Genomic DNA, 16,910 nt, shown 5'->3' with positions numbered 1-16,910 from the left:
TGCTGTGGTACCCATCTTCCCACAAATGTCACAATTTCCTTCTTATTTAATGTTGAATATACTATGGTGTATATATATCACATTTCTCTCTCATTTATATGTTGATGTGTAACTAGGATGGTTTTATTTTTAGCTATTGTGGATATTTTATCATTAAACATGGATGTACAGGCATTTCTGTGGGAAAAACTGACCTTTTAGGTAAACACGCAGGAGTGGTGCCATTGGGTCATATTGTAGTTCTCATGTTAAGTTCTGATGGGAAATAGCGGAGATCTCACAATAGTCTTAATTGTATTTTTCTGATAGCTATGGATGTTGAACACTTTTGCAAATATTTATAGGGTATTTCTGTTTCTTCTTTTGAGAGCTGTCTATTCAGTTCTTTAGTCATTTATTGACTAAAAGATTTATGCTTAATTTTTGTAGTTCTTTTATATATGGTATCTATCAAGCCCTGGAGATACATCTGTCAAAGACGGCTTTCCATTCACTCACTCTTTTTTTTTTCTTTTCTGTGAAGCGGTTTTTTAATTTGATGCAATCTCCTTTGTCAGTCCTTGGGGCCAATTTCTGTGCTCAGAGTCATCTTCAAGGCGTCCATGCCTCGGCTGGTCTTAAACCGTCATCCCATGCTTGTCTCCAGCAGTTTCAGCACGGATGGCTTTGTAAAGGCCTTTATTTACATCGAATTGATTTTCAAGCTGCAGGATGAAAGAGAGGGATCTAATTTTAGTCTTTGCATGCTATCTAAGTCTCGCAGTGTTATTTGTTGAAGGTACTGTATTTTTAAACAATATGTTTTTGATAGCATAACAACCTAATTTTGCACAAAGCACTGAGTTTATTTTTTGGACCGGTGTTCTATTTTGTGCAGAAGGCCATGCTGTCTTTGTCACTGGAACCCTGCAGTATATTTCGAGATCAGCTCTTGTGGCACTTTCAGCATCATCTTGATGTTTATGGTGATTTTAACATTTGTGTCTTTGTGACTCCATTTGTGTTCTTTTGTGATTTTGTATCTTTTCACAGCAATAGAAAAACAGAACTAAGACAGTCTTTCACCTTGATGGTTGGTTTATCCCTAGGGTTTTAAGCTACTGTGGTTGGAACCGTTTCTAGCATTCTGTTCATTATTGATATACAGGAAAACTAAGGGTTCTGGAACAGTCTTTGGGTTATTTGACTTTTCTTTCCTTATTGGTATTTCCTTCATTTCTTTCTCATCTTAGTGCTGTAGCTAAGTATCTTAGCATTTTACGGAGTGGAGAGTGGGGACCCATCTCCAGATTTTAGAGGAAGTATTTTGTCCCTCCCCCATAACTATGTTGACTCTAGATTTCTAACATAATTTGTTATGTTATGTTCCTAGTTTTTTCAGACCTTTTTATCATGAAGGAATTTTGAACTTTTATTAAATATCTTTTTCTGACTCTGTTAACACAGAAATCAAGTAACTATAACTTAAGTCTTAAAATGTTATATTATGTTTGAGTATATTGGGTGAACTTTGTATCTAGGGAGTAAATGAACTTAGTTATGATTTGTATGATATTCTTAATGTGTTCTTAAATTTGACTACAAGTATTTTGTTGAAAAATTTTACATCTATATATGTTCATTAGGATTGGTCTGTGTTTTTCTTTTTGTCCATATCTAGTTTTGTTATCATGGGAATGCCGTTCTGCTAAATGAATTTGGCAACATTTCTCCTGCACAGTTTGCAGTTTGAGAAGGATGGGTTTTAGTTTTTCCTTAAGTTTAATAGAATTATAACAGCAATTTTCTTTAGTCTTGTTCCCCCCACCCAGGGAGATTACTGCCCCAATGTCATCATTTCACCCCCCACCCCCCCACGCTTTATTCAGTTTATAAACTCTGCTGAGAACATGTAATTCATGATTGTTGGAAGTTTGTAAATTAGTTAAATTCAACTGATATAGTGTAGCTTTGAAGTTTTTTTTCCGCTGAATTTTATGCTTGGAAGGCCTATTTAAAGAGGAGAGTAGGCTATTTAAATTACCCACTCTGACTGTAGTATGACCTATCTTACCTTTATGCCTTATGGTGTTGGTTCTGTGAAACAGGACGCTGCAACACTGAGTGCAGAGATTCAGTCTTCTGGATAAATTCTTATCCATAAGGAATGCTGATCTACTGAGTGGTTTCCATTTGAAGTCTACTTTACCAAATTTGAGAAGGGCTGCACAAGGTTAACTCTCACTTGCTTGGTCAGTTTTCATCTTTTGACTTTCACCTTTTGCCCCCCCCCCCAGGTAAAGTCCTTAAAACTTCAGAGGCAACACATCCTATCTATACCCTTTATGTGCTGAGTTGACACTACTTGCATTTAATGTCATTATGAGAGTCTGCTATTTCCTGTTTTTTAGGGGTATGAACTAGTTATTTGCTGGTCTACTCTGTTGGACTTGGTGTGTGACTTCCCAGCTCTCCTTTGCTCATCTCTTCCTTTCAGGAAATATTACTCTCTTCTCTGGTGCGCTGGTGGATGAAACCTTCTTGTAGCTAGTTCTCCTCTAAGTATTTTCTTCCTGGTAGCTTAGACTGAGATGCCTTACTTTGTACTTGTCTTGATATCTTGAGATGTTCTTATTTCTCTAGTAATTTTAGATGCCTTCTCTGGATGTACCAATGACTGGCATCATCCCATGTATTTCTTAATTTTATTATTGACAACAGCAGATATTATTCTTATGGTAAACACTAGTAAGAGTCTTCTCCTTATGGCATTAAACATTCTTTGATTGGCAGTTTTACCATGTTGACTATGGCTTACTGGGTAGTGGTTCTCTGGTTATGTCTACATGGTATTTAAAAAGACCTCTGACATTTGAATGTACATTTTCTCTCCAGGTTTGTGGAATTTCCTGCTATAATCTCTTTGAACAGATTATTTCACTCCATTCCAAGGCAGTCCTCCAATGAACACTTCTAATGTCCTTTTGTGGTCTTCCTAGGCATTGGTGTGAGTGTAATGGCTTCAAGCAAGTTCACTGTGCCTGTGGAGAATCTCAGTTCAGACTTCTTTGCCACAATTGTCTCCATCTCTGAAGCTCCTTTGGTTCTGGCTTTCTGCACACACTGCACTTACTCAGCTCTAGCTGCACCTCCACAGCCTAGGTAGTTCATTCCAGGTTGCACTTCTAACCTTGACTGTGTCTGGGAACAAGTGGAACACTCCCTTGGTAGCTACTGCTGACCCTGTCCTGTTGAAACCATTATTATTAATAAGACATTTTTTTTTGTGGAGAAAAACCCATTAAGGCTGATTTCTTTTTTGGTAAGTTTTTTTTGTAATAGGAAATCTTATTTTTAATCCCAACTTCTCTTCTACACTAGTATCATAGAGATGTTTTCTAATTGATCATCTTCCTTGAAGTCTTGCTCTTTGAGATCACTGTGATTCTGTTTCTTAACTCATTTGATACACCATCAAGGAAACGTCTTAGCATTCGTGTATTTTGATATCCTATGCTCACAGTTATTCCACTGTGGGGGAAACCTATAAAATATTTCCTTTACACGTGAAAACTCTAGGTAGCAATAATCTTGGTTCCTGGGTCTTGTGGAGAAGGAATAATTCTTCATAGTCATAGTACCCATTTGATTTTCTCTGAGTAACAGACTATCTCAGAAGGTTTTAGCCAATTTATTTAGTTCTTACACAAGACGCTGCAAAGATAATTTCTAAGTTTAAGTTAATGTCATCTAAAACACAGGTGAGAACAAGTAGTACTGAAACCTTAATGTCCACAAACCTGCATCTTATATTGCTATGTGAGGTAAAAAAATCTAAACACTATTTTTACTTTGACAAATGAAACTACTGAGAGACACGTCTAGGTCATCTAAAAATGTCTATGTGCCCTGATGTTGTCCAATAGGCACACAGAGAATATTCTAATCCAAGAGTAGCAACAGTTTGTGTGTGTAGATGAGATTTCGAAACCAAAGCTTGCAAATCGAACCTCAGACTAGAGCCTTCTGCCAGTTCTGCCATAACCATTCACATTGTACAAAGACAGTTTTCAAGGGGTTTTAATGGAGTGAAAAATGAAAAAGGAATTAGCGCTCCATGAAGGCAGCTCAGAGCTGGCGGTACAGACCTTGGGAGAGTCCTTCCTTTCACAGGAAGCTTTGCTTATGAGAAGACCTCATAACCAAAATGAAAGAAACTGAAGCGAATGCTTTACCCAAATTTATTATTCACAGTATAAAAAATTACTGGAGGATTTTTTTTTTTTAAAAAAACAAACCAGAAAGAGCTTTGTTGGGCTGACAAATTAGAACCTTCTGATTCAGTGTTACGACATGCAAAGTAGACTATAAAGAAAATATTTAACTAATATTCAATTGAGTCCTCATTAAAAGTATGTTTCTATTTTTCTCTAAAATTTAGATAGAATTTAGTGTGTGTGTGTGCACATTGTAGAAATACGATCAATACCATTTGTGAAAGTGTTTTTGTCATTCCTACCTAGCAAATCTGTTTTTCTAGCTGCTGAATTTCTTGAAAACAGTAGTTGAACCTATACAGAGACCACGTGATAAAGCTCAAGTCAGAGACCTAGCAGTCATGAGAAAGGTCACACTTCATAAAGAACCTCCAAAGCACAGATGTCCTGGTGTGTGTAGAAAGTCAACCGGGCCTCTCACCAGAATGGCCTAAAAAAATGAAAGAAAATCTCATACACACAATCAAATTGAGCTGATATTTCTTTTGGCATATGGACAAACTAGTCCACATTGCTCCAGAAATACAATGAAAAGACACGATTTCTGACAAAATGGGGGACTGTTATGTATAAAGCATAACTTATTTGGTAAACAAGATTTAAAAATATAAAAAGGAAAAACAATTTCACTCTTTTGTTCCCCTAGAAAAACTATGAGTAAAAACTTAAGGCCACAACTCATTGTGTATGAAATGTTCAACTCAAAAGGCGCTCAGGCTTGCCGAGCAAAGAACTCTCCACAGTCAGTGTTTCTCTGTGGGACTGTTAACTGCAGGATGACATTTTATTTAACAGACAGCATGGACTTGTTCATGCCCATTATCAGTGCCTTGAAAACCAAACAATTTAAAAGTTAGCAGCAGTTTCTGCAAGGTACAAAAATACACATTTTGTTACATAACACAGTAATAAAATTTGTCGAGATATATTATACAAACTCATAGCATTTGAGATAAAGAATCAGTCTAATATATTATAGATTGATGGAGTCTAATAAAATGACATGTCTGTGTTCAAATCATATAATACTTTACAGCAATATTAACAGACTATTCACATTGAGTATCGCGGGAGCATATAAGGAAACAGCGTCGGAATGGTTGATGGAGAACCTTACCAACTATTTTCTTCTATGCTTCAAACTGGGTGGACAATTTTCTACTGGCCATTTTAAAAGGACAAGAAAAGCCAGAACTCTTCAGTTTGTTCAGGATGCATTTCTTCCAGAGAGACATTCTAAGTCATAAGATCTTCATTCACATCTTGCAGTTCTGACAGTAGTATGCCCTAAAGGGAAGGGTCGTCCTGCTAACTTTATATATCAATTACCACAAAAGATACATATGGATACTTAGGAGTCTTTGTATGGAAGTGGTTGGTTATAAGGTGGGATCTAGTTCACAGCTGATTGAGATTGCCAGTGTCATACAGAAGCTCTTTGGACACAGAGTTCTAAAAGTTAATTATGATTAGGACAAACAGGGCCATGCCCCTGAGAGGTAGGTGGCACTTCATAGTTAATACTTAGCTTCTTATCCTACAACCCACAATGCAATGTTTGGGAGAAAGGAACAAGATCTGCCACGAGTTTCCTGGTGGCTGGCAGGGAAAATAATTTGGAATAAACTAGCTTTTGAGTGAAAAGTCCTTTTTCTACAGTGGATTCATGAGATCACGTAGACTTCAGGCAATTTCTAATAGGCGAGTATCTCAAATGAAGGAGGATACATATCTATTTTAGGCTGTATCCTCCATTTCATCCTGGCTGACAAGATCTTACTCCTAGGGAAGAAAACATCCTGGGTGTAGCCTTGAAGGTAAAGAGAGAGGAGAGATGTCCAAGATAAACTTCTGGGGTCTAAGGTTTTAATATTTGTAATCCACAAGCCATTTGGAAAAGACGGAGAACTTTGGCAAGAAAGGCAGAGTGAGCATCAGAGACAGCCCAACAGCATCTTTGCTGTGTGTTCTACTCAATAATAACCTTACATCCCGTCAATCTCTAACCGATAGCGACCTGTAGGATGAAAGGATAATTAATTGTTTGTTTGCTCCTCTTCGTTGACTCTGACAAGCAGTGCTGCAGAGGAACATCTCCACAGAGGTGCCATATTGATAGATAATACTTGTGGAACCAGGAAGGCAATGTCATTTCAGGAAACTGCCACTAATCAAAACGCAGGGTGATTGATAGGGAAAAGTTTCATGTGATAATCTGCCATTAAGTCTAAGTCAGCAGCCTTTCTGTGACATCTTAAGTATCAAAGGATCCAACTTTCTGACTAGATACATTTCTACACACATTTTCTGAATGACCGTCAGCATTAATAAGAAACCTTTCTTGATTACATAAGTGTTGCTACCAACGTGGTGTAAAAGATGGTATCTCTAGTTTCTTTGCAGCCTTGCCTCTGATATTAGTCAGCCAGGGAAAGTTAAAAAAAATCATTTCTCTAATTCTTATATGGCTATTTTTCTACATTACTAGAGCAAATGTTGTCAGCTGGCCCTTTCTACATAGGGATAAGATACATTTTTTTTTTTTAAAAATCACAGGTGGGAAGGACACCAAAGTGAGCAAACCTCCTTCTTTGTCTTTACATCGACATTTCCGAAAGATGTGAATAAATTCAACCCTAACAGAAAAATAAATAATTAACCAAGCCATCCAGTTAAAAGCTGTGCGGTCACGGCACCCATAGCTCTTCAACCACTGGCTTTCTCTACTCTGCCTTTATCAACGAGCTGATTCATAAAGTGACCCTGGTGAAGACACATGACTAGGAAAAGCCACGGACTTGGATTCAGGGACAGGTTTTACATGATTTCCTTAGTGAATGTACATGCTTTCCCAAATGGCTCAGGGGCCCCTTGTCTTGCCTACTTGTTCCATGGCATAAAGATGGCTTCTCTCTACTGTTCCTCTCTATATCACTGAGGCTTCATTTAAGGTGCTCTGGTCCTTCAGGACAGTTAGCTCGCAGACTGTCGAGACAAGGAGGCTTAAATGAAGGACACCTCTTCTATCCTCCTGTCAGGATCCTAACGTCTCAGAAAAGGACTAACTTATGCTTTAATAGGAAAGCCTTTCGGAACTTTAGATGATGACACTTTTAAACCAGGTTTTACCACATAATCTTAACAAAGAAACTGTCATATTAGCAATGATTGCCCTCATGCTACCTACCCCAGGTGTCTTAGAAAAGGGGGTCACACTAATTACTGTCCTTGTTTTCATGAGCCCGGTTCCTGTTCTTAAAGATATCGGATAATTTATTTTGATATAATATTCTTATTGCAGGTCACTGTCTTTGGTTAAATGTCTGTCCCCAGCATCACAGGCTGTTGTAGGTTCTGCATCTGGGCTGGCCACATCCTCCACAGTCCCCAGATTTGCTGAGGCTCCTTCCCAGAGGCTGTCAGAAGGGTGCTGCCCTACGCTCTCTTCTCCCTCCTGCAACTTCATACCAAGCTTGAGTCTGCCTTCCAGCAGGTGGACTGGAGAGCTGGAGTGTTGCTCGGAATCCTGGCAGGCGTAGGGACCGCACCCACGGGCTGTCTGTGCGACTCCAGGTCCCTCATCTGCCCTTAGGTGTATGTCATCCGGACTCTCTTGCATAGGATCTGCCTCTGGAGTACCAGGAGCATGTGGAGGGAACTCTAAAGGTTCTTTCAGGGAATAGATTTTCCTGTCTTCTGGTCTGGCTGCTCTTGTTTTCTTTTTGAGAGACCAGTTTTTCAAAGTGACCAAACCACTTCTCAGCCATGCGCTGGGGTGAATAGTCACAGAATGCATTTGTGACGGTTGCTCCACGGGACCCTTTCTTAAATAAGCTAGATGGCTGCTGGCCTGCCCCGTGGAGGGACCAGGTATTCCAGATACGAGGGCGGGACTGTCACAGTCAGTAGACAGCTCTTCTTCCTGTTTTCTCTGAGACTGAAAAGTGCAATCTATTGGAGAGGAAGTTTCGGTGGGAGTAAACACAGAGTGTTCAGAGATCTGAGAGAAAGCGCTGTCCTGGGAGCTTACTGAGGAGCCGGATGGGGATGAGCCTGGGGAAGATAAACTAGAATAGCTAGCCCTTGGGCAAAGGTTGAGTCTCGGGGGCAAGACCTTCTCAGTGCTTTGGTGAGTGCCACTGCTCTTGCCCACCTCAATCCCCATGACCAAGCTCTGGTTAATGAGCTTTTGCCCCTCGATTTGTAAAGACTTATGCCTTCGGAGATAATCCTCTTCTTCATGCAAGAGGCCCGTGTCCCAGCTGCTTTTATGTTGTTTCTTTGAGTAGATCCCCCTGAGATAGGACAGTTTGTAGTTCTGGTCATCTATGCTGGGTTCTGAACAGCGCCGATGTACCCGCGAGCTCTTCCTGGCATCTGCCATGTGTGGTGGGGAGAATCTGCATGTATCCACATCAAAGGGTTGCTGCCTGGACCGGTCCTGGGAGGATGTGTGACTGCAGGAGGCCACAGAAATGGCCACTGGCTTGGACTTAGTGAATGGTGTCACTTGATTTCCTTCATGGCCAGACAAGCTTTTCTTCTTAACGTGTTCATTAGAAGCATTTTTCTTGCTGATGTCAGTGCCCGTGACTGAACTCTGTCTAAAACACGCCTTACCCCCTTTCTTCAGGGGCTGGGTCTGCTTTAGGGAATCCTCATCCTTTCTAGAAAGCACAGCGTCGCAGCTGGACTTGCGTAGCTTTTTCTGGTAGAACTCTCGGAGATAAGAGAGCTTCGTGTCTAGAGAGTCGATACTGGGCTCTGAGCAGCGCCGGTGCCGCCGCAGGACTTTTGGGGTATCTGCAGCAGCTGCAGGCAGGCAGCTGGGTGTACCTGGGCCAGCTGGGGCCCTAGTGTGCTCCCCCAGTGAAACTTTCCTGTAGGGTACAAAAACATTCATGGGCTTGGACTCCAGCGGTTGTTTCATTTGAATGTGTTCATCTTTAGACTGATCTAAGTTAAAATCACTCAGGGTTAAAAGGCCTTCCACCTCCGGCTGTTCAAGGTCATAGTCACTGAGGGTTAAGACAGAGTCCATGCTTCTGCTACCCTGGCCAAGCTTTTTCACCAGGTCACTGCAGGGAGCATCAGCATCCTCATTGAGCTCATTTTCCAAGCTGTCATAAGAGGAGTCGTTCATTTGGAAACAAGACGTATCTGTGGGTAGAAATTAAACCATAGTTAGCATTCTTACAAATCCAGCCTGCGCTGCCATTAAACAAAACCATGCTGGATCTGTCTTATTTTCATGTGTAGAGTTCAAATTTCTACCTTCAAGAAGGAAAGAATCTTCTTAAAATGTAAAATTCTGTAGAGGGAGCCAGCGGCACATGAGGCGAAGGCACACGTGAGGTCAGAGGACAACTTGCTGGGGTTGGTTCTTTCATGTCACCATGATGGTGCCCAGTGATAGGGAATCAAACGCAGGCCGTCAGGCTTATGGGGGTGGTGGTGGGGTAAGCACCTTTATGCACTAAGCCATCTTAACTGCTTAAATCTTTCCATTATCCCAAATGTTAGTGCTGAAGACAAAAATCTTTCAGGGGTGTGGATGCTAGCATCATCTCAGTTTCTAATAAAGTGACTTCTTCTTAAGGGAAAAATTTCTCAAAGCAACAGTTATGTCATAAAATGAAGAAATAATAAGTAAATGAGCTAGGGTCAGGCTGACCTGGGTTTTGAGTAGGAGTCTGTATTCTGACAGGGTGGCGTTGCATACAACTACATAAAATACATGCCAATCTCTGTGAAAGTTTTCATAAAAATCTCTCACGTTAGCCATTGCCTTGTGTGACTCAGCATTGTTAAAGGTTAAATACTGTTTATATTTCATAGATGAAATACTGATGTTTGATGGCACAGAACTATAGACAGGAGGACGCATGGTAGCAACTGGTGGCAAGGAACTTATATCATGGAGGTTTTATGTCTATAAATTCAGACCCTCTCCCCACCCTCAACCTCAAAGATGCTAGATGTTTCAAACTGGCTCACAGCCCTCTAGAATTCTGAGGTCGTAGAGACCACTAGGAATGGTGGTGGGGGTAAGAAGCACCCTAAACCAGGACTTCCCCTGTTTTTCTGGACCTTTGATTCTAGTTTCAACAGCAGAAGTTCTAACATAGAGTAGCGTTCTTCTGTTTATTTAAAATAAGGATTCAAACCTCCAGCGTACAACTTATAGACCGAGGCCTCAACCCCATCACACTGACCTATCAGCAGGCCTTCTGAGGAAGGAATGCAAGCCCTGGGCCCTACTGCCCTAGGTCAGAGGCGCTCAGACAACCAGTCGCCACGTCTTCACAGACAAAAGGTGTTCTCCACAGTACCTGAGGTGTGTTCTCTGCTGTCGCTTCTCTCAGGGAGATCCCCCAAGAGAGAAATGATTTCTTCTCCAAATATCCTACAGCAATTTTCAATCAGAAATTGTATAAGAAGTGAAACCTGTGCCCAATGAAAAGAATTCAAGCATTATTATTCATATAGTTCCCCTGTCACATTTCATATACACAACCTAATCTTAGCCACAAAATGCAAAAGAGTACAGGGAAGTATTCAAAACGGTATAAAAGCTCCACTGCCACCTGACAGTGCTTTAGAGAGTAGTTTGGGCACAGAACCGAATCTGAGTCAGCAGACTACAATCATCTATGATTTTGGCGCAGTCTTAACATTTTATATCCCTAATTGCATCTTTTAAATTAAGGCCATTTCATGCATTCTCACTCCATGGGGTGTCTGGGAGAAACATACTTTGTTATTAAGATTTATCAACTATCAGTAATAAAGACACACAAGTATTTCTTGTGTAAGGGCAAGTTGCTGTAATTTGGGAAGAGGGCTCCTCTGTACAGAAGGAAGAAAGGGACAGGCAGACAGCAAGCAAAATGGGGCTACTTCTGACTAGTCTCAGCATGGCTCCCTATTATCCTTCTTAAGTGGAGGTGCCTACGGGGAGAGGGGCATTTACAGGGGCTGTGCTGCCACTAAGAAGGACAGGAGCTGACCTAGAGATTCTTTGCCTCAGCAGCTGAGACATGCTATGACTGCAAGGAACTGGTACCCCAAGCCCCTGACCAACAGCCAGGCCCTAGACGGGTGGGATCTCAGTCCCTACTGCATCATTACAGAAGAAACCACAGTAAGGAACTTCTCTCAGGATTGTGTAGCTGGCAAACGTTGGCACTGAGGACTGAACTCTGGCTTGTCTGAACTCAAAGGCCCTGGTTTGTAAAGGAGTGCTTCCTCACCACGTGTGGTTTGAGTCTGTCCCACTCTTCAGCCTCCTTGAAAGGAAAAGTGAAGTAACAATTGATGTTTTTTTAAAATTTTTATATGTTTCACCTTGCCATAGTCTACCAGATAGACAGGTCAATAAACCCACACAAAGAGTCTACTTTAGCTCTTTAAGAAACTGTGTTTCTGCATTTTGTGAATTTCAACTGTTTCAGAATGAGGGACTGAGGACTCAGGACATAAAATGAAAAATGTCATTACCTTTTTTGTAAATTCATTTTCTAGTTCTGGGCTGGAGGAAGTAGGAGGCCAAAGAATGCTTGGAGCGATACACACTGCTAAGTTAAATGCAGTCATCTGATTAGATAAGGAATGTTGTTCAATGTTGTGTAATACCCCAAACAGATACCTTAGGAAAACAACATTGGCTCTGGGAAGCTGATCTAATAGCCTAAAGACAGAAAAATGCAGGACGTTTTATTAAGAAACGTGTAAAGACAGGCACCCCTCTCTTCACCTGCATGGGGGACCATACAGATCACACAGGCACATCGAGAGCACAGTGCAGACACACAAGCGTTTCAGGTGACGGGGGCGGGGCAGTGTGTGAAGCAAGGGCTACTCAGCAGAAGGCACGCACTGGCAACTGTTTTTCAGATCTTGTCTTTATAATTCAATGAAAATGTAGACTATGTTGCCTGTTGTAACTCCAAGAAAAGTAGTACAATGTGTTTTAACTCAGGCAACTCCTGCAACATTTTGTAATATTCCCAAGCAAACCCACAAAAGACATCTTGATAAGATTAAAATACTCATTGACTTCCAAGCAGGAAGGCAAGAGAATCCAAGTCTTAGCCATGAAGACTTTGAGGCTTGTTCTGGGAGTCATGCTCTCCCACCCAGATTCCAAAGGCAGCTGTGCCCCAAACCTATCGTTCTCAGGTGAGTCAAGCTCGGAAGGGTTATGTTTCCCACTGTTCTTATTTTATGTAAGCTATAAAAAGTAGTTTTAAATGATTACTCAACAAAACTTATTTTATAACCATCCATAGCAGGTGCACACACACACACACACACACACACACACACACACACACACATTCTCTTTGTTTCTCTCTCTCTCTCTCTCTCTCTCTCTCTCTCTCTCTCTGTCTCTCTGTATGTTACTTTTTTTTTTTAAAAGAACCCTACAACTTGAGGAAATAAGGTACTTTGGCACCTGTTATCCAAATAGCAGAGGTCTTTCCTCAGTATAATGGGAGTACTCAGCAGGAAATAAAGCATCTAGCACACGCGTTCTGTAAGGCACTAAGCATACTGACTGTGGACACGCGATAGCAGTGCACCCAGTGTTTGGCCTATGGAACTAAATTCTGACAGAAGGACAGCTGACTGATCGGCATCCTTGGCCCAGAAGAGAAGCCAATTTTGCAGCAATGTGTAAATTCACCTCAGTACTTCTGACTCAGAGACCAAAAGCTGGGTGTTCTGTAATGCATGGTGAGGGATCGTATGGAGCATTGTGCTGGTACTGTCAAAAATTAACTTCAACAAAAGCTTTTGCTTATCTCATTTTCCTAAGTGTCATACTTTCTCATTAGATCTAAACAAGTGATATTTGGGGTCCAAGCTTTGCATGAACTAGAATTTGCATTTTTCGAATGTACACGTCTTTCCTACCTATTTACTCTCTTACAATGCAGGAAATAGTCAGGAACATGCATGTGGTGTTGAATCCTACAAGGAATCTCAGTGGATGGCCTTAGATATTGCAGGTTTTTTGGTTTTGTTTGAGTCTCTCTCATACTGCAGCCAAGGATGACATGAAACTTGGTAGTAACGTTCCTGCTGCAGTGTCCTAAGTGCTGGATTACAGGTACGAGCCACCACACTTGTATCAGACATGACACTCTTTATTATGAGTCTGAGACTCTGCAGATCCCTCTCCTAAGACACCTCTCACAGAGTTAACTCCCTTCCTGTGGCGCTCCAGCACACTCCCCAAATACTGTGCAGCAATGGCTACACTGTTACAAACATCCACTATCTATTCTACCAGACTCTGGCTTCCTGGAGAAGGGCAGAGATCACGTTCTCTGCAGGACTCCAGTCACCATATGAATACATGAAGACTCATCGAGTGAGGGAGATACTTCCCCCACATGAAGAACCAGCATCCAATGGACTAATGAATTTCAGCTCCTATCAAATTCAGATAACTAGAGGTTTATGATAAATTATTTCATATTAATAAGATTATTGAGAAAAGGCTTAGGGTGTGGTTTAGTGGTAAAGTGCTTGCCTGGCCCCAGGTTCAATTCCCAGCACCAAGAAAAAGGATAAAGAAATCAAAACCAACTTAGGGACTATTGAAATGACTCAGGTAGTCAAGGCTCTTGCTGGCAAGGCTGATGACTTGAGTTTGATCCCTAGGACATCACATATGATAGAAGGAGAGAACTTACTTCTGCAGTTTACACACACGCATGCACACTCGTGCGCACACACACATCCTGTAATTTTTAAAATCGGAGAGAAAGCAGTGACAGCAGAAGCAGCAAATATATCTGTAATCTTATACCCCATGTATCTGATAACTGCTATTATTTTAATAGAAAAGCTTACAAGATTTAAGGACTTTAAAGTATTTTTCATACTCAAGATCATTACCTTTGAATTATATTAATTTTTTCTTCATCATTTCCTTGATCCATTACACAGACCCAGCGATCATACAGATCTGATGAAAAAATACTTTCCGGAATATTTCTCAGAAAATCCTAAGTGGGGGAAAAATAAAAACAAGCATTCAAATCATTCTCATGCAAAATACATGTTGGAAAAAGAACCCTGTCGACCCTTCACTGAGCTGTTTGGATGGAAGCATGTGAACTGACATTTTTCTGGGGACAGATCGGAGCAATCAATTCTGGACTACCACTGAAAAAATAGAAGGCACTACTCAGCGGAAGCCTGTAGGCATTTTAGTAAACTAAGGTGATGGGATATAGCAATACAGCACCTCAAATCTTACCCCCTTCTTTAAAATAGCAAGTTCAAGGAAATGTACCAAGTTATCTGTGAGGCTTATAATTTGGCGTTCATCCCATGCTTTATATGTACTTATTCCCAACTGCTGTATACTGCGTGACATATTTGAAATATAAAATTGAATCAAAGCAAGTGGTTATACCTTAGGGCATTATATTCTAGTGTTGGTGCATAATGTCAACAAGGTACTTGGCTTACTTTTGTTATACCCCATAGAAAGGCACTTAGGTGTTTGAAGGGAAGAAAGCATCCAATAGCTGGGTTCCAGGAACTAAGGTCAGCATTGTGTGCCTCATGTACAGTAAATGAACATATTCACATTCCATTATCTTTTCTGTTAAGACCGCTGGTGGAGATGGGTATAGAAGAAACAGACTATGGCATGAACAGGATATGATCAGAGGTATTTGATATGGGGGGTTGTCTTTATTTACAAAAAGCTAAAAATCAAGCTGAATTGGTCCTTGTAGAGGGCACTGGCAATGGTCCTGGGTCACCTGCCTCTGTCTTTGGAATGACACTAACAAGGCTAAGCTTGTGGTTTGAGAAGTAAATATCGGGCAGGGAGAACTCAGTTTAGTGACACGGCTGGTTGTCTTCACAGGTACCTGATGTAGGAAGTCCTGTATATGTGTTGCTTTCATTGGTTAATGAATAAAGAAACTGCCTTGGCCTGTTGATAGGGCAGAGTAGAACTAGATAGGGGGGAAACTATGCAGAATGCTGGGAGAAAGAAGGCGGAGTAAGGAGATTCCATGTAGTCACTGCCGAGAACAGACGCCAGAACCTTGCCGGTAAGCCACAGCCACGTGGTGATACACAGATTAATAGAAATGGGTTAAATTAAGATGTAAGAGTGAGCTAGAATTATGCACAAGCTAATAGGCCAAGTAGTGTTGTAATTAACACAGTTTCTCTGTGGCTATTTTGGAGCTGAGCAGTTGGGAACAAACAAGCGGCCTCCTACAACAGGTACCTGTTTATACCAGAGACAGGTGGAAGTCTGAATGAGAGATTTTAAAGATATAACCACTGTCTCTGCAGCTTTTAATAGTCAACATACAGCTCGATGCTTCTGTATCATGGAATCTGTGATAATGTGGTAAGATGAATTAGCTAATTATTGGGACTCACTCACTGCTTATAGGTTCCACTGGGGCAGGAAAAGACCCTTACTCACTTTGCATATATGACAATGTATGTGTAAGTCAGCACAGCAAAGGCCATTACTGAAAGATTGTAATGTGTCATATTAATAGGGGGCAAGGGAAGCCAGTCAACTCTAACCGTATGTCAAGATAATTTTGCAAACTTTGTAGTTGTGCTGACTACCTCACTTCTGTTTTTCTTTTTTTTCATTTTTGGGGGTTAATGAAGATTGGCTGTTTCTGCTTTTCTTTATTTGTATAAATGCACCCAGACTGTGACTCAAACACACCCTCACAAAAGCTGCCTCTAGTTTTCAGAATTCCAGATCAATTGCAGCTGCGGCACCGCAGAGTTAGAAGGGGTAAAATCTGCTATTTCAAAAATAGGTTAGCGATTAGAATTCTCTTTTTTTAAATCTCACTAAAAAAGACACTTAGGATCCATCTTAAAGAAAAACATCATTAAGTCTTAAACGCATACTTGAAAGATAACTTGCAATGTGGCAGAGCACTCTCCGCAGCTGGAACAACACACTATAAAATGCAAACATGACAGCTGAGGAGGATGGAGAGCTGACTCTGAATTACAATGATGGACTTGCAGTGTTCAATGAAATTCCTTCCTTCCAAACCAGAGCCTAAGCCAACAGGACTTTCTGGTTCCCGTGGGGGATGAATCTGTGGACTTCTGAGCTTCCCTTGAGGGAAGAAGGGCCAGAGTCACACCATCCTGGGCAAATTTTGTTCAATCACAGTCTGAAGAGCTAAACATATTTAAGTAAAACCAGGTTAAGTAAAGACTTAAATGACTTCAGACTGTTTTATTTTTTAAAGCTATATACAGAAAACAGAAAACAAAGGTTCGAGCTTTATCTTCTTCCCCACAACCAGTTGAAATAGATGGGAATAAAAAACACAATTACACAGTGACAAGACTTCAGTTATATGGAAGCCATTTAACCAGAGTCTTCAATCATTTGCTTGCTTTTGCACAGAAGATCTTCCTACAAGCTGAAGCACACCTGAGGTAAGGCCATGCTTCTTTGGAACAGTCTCAGTTCAGCAGAGAGTCTTAGCAAGTGTGGTGCTGTGGAGTAGACAGCAAGGGAATTTTCTTCTATGACACAGGCTGAGCCTGCCTAAGCTAAGGAGAGAGAACCCACTTCTGGAAGAAGGAAGAATTTCTGCTATGTGTTTGTCTTTGACATACCTCTCT

The 16,910-nt window shown here is 41.0% G+C and overlaps 1 protein-coding gene across 1 annotated transcript in view; it reads right to left on the bottom strand.

The window, feature by feature from the left end:
• Positions 1-3,654: 3,654 nt before the first annotated feature.
• Positions 3,655-16,910, bottom strand: part of Arhgap20 (Rho GTPase activating protein 20) — an 83,347-nt gene continuing 70,091 nt past the window's right edge. Inside the window, exons 12-15 of the mRNA XM_087905658.1 lie at positions 14,166-14,275; positions 11,757-11,946; positions 10,589-10,703; positions 3,655-9,416 (exon numbers count right to left, since the gene is read on the bottom strand). Of these exons, the coding sequence (XP_087761784.1) occupies positions 7,549-9,416; positions 10,589-10,703; positions 11,757-11,946; positions 14,166-14,275 (2,283 nt within the window). The 3' untranslated portion in view covers positions 3,655-7,548. The remainder of the gene's footprint in view (positions 9,417-10,588; positions 10,704-11,756; positions 11,947-14,165; positions 14,276-16,910) is intronic.

The sequence above is a fragment of the Myodes glareolus genome, chromosome 4 (assembly GCF_982192425.1).
Source record: "Myodes glareolus chromosome 4, mMyoGla1.1, whole genome shotgun sequence".
NCBI classification, from domain to species: domain Eukaryota; kingdom Metazoa; phylum Chordata; class Mammalia; order Rodentia; family Cricetidae; genus Myodes; species Myodes glareolus.
This window is presented reverse-complemented; position numbering and strand designations above follow the sequence as displayed.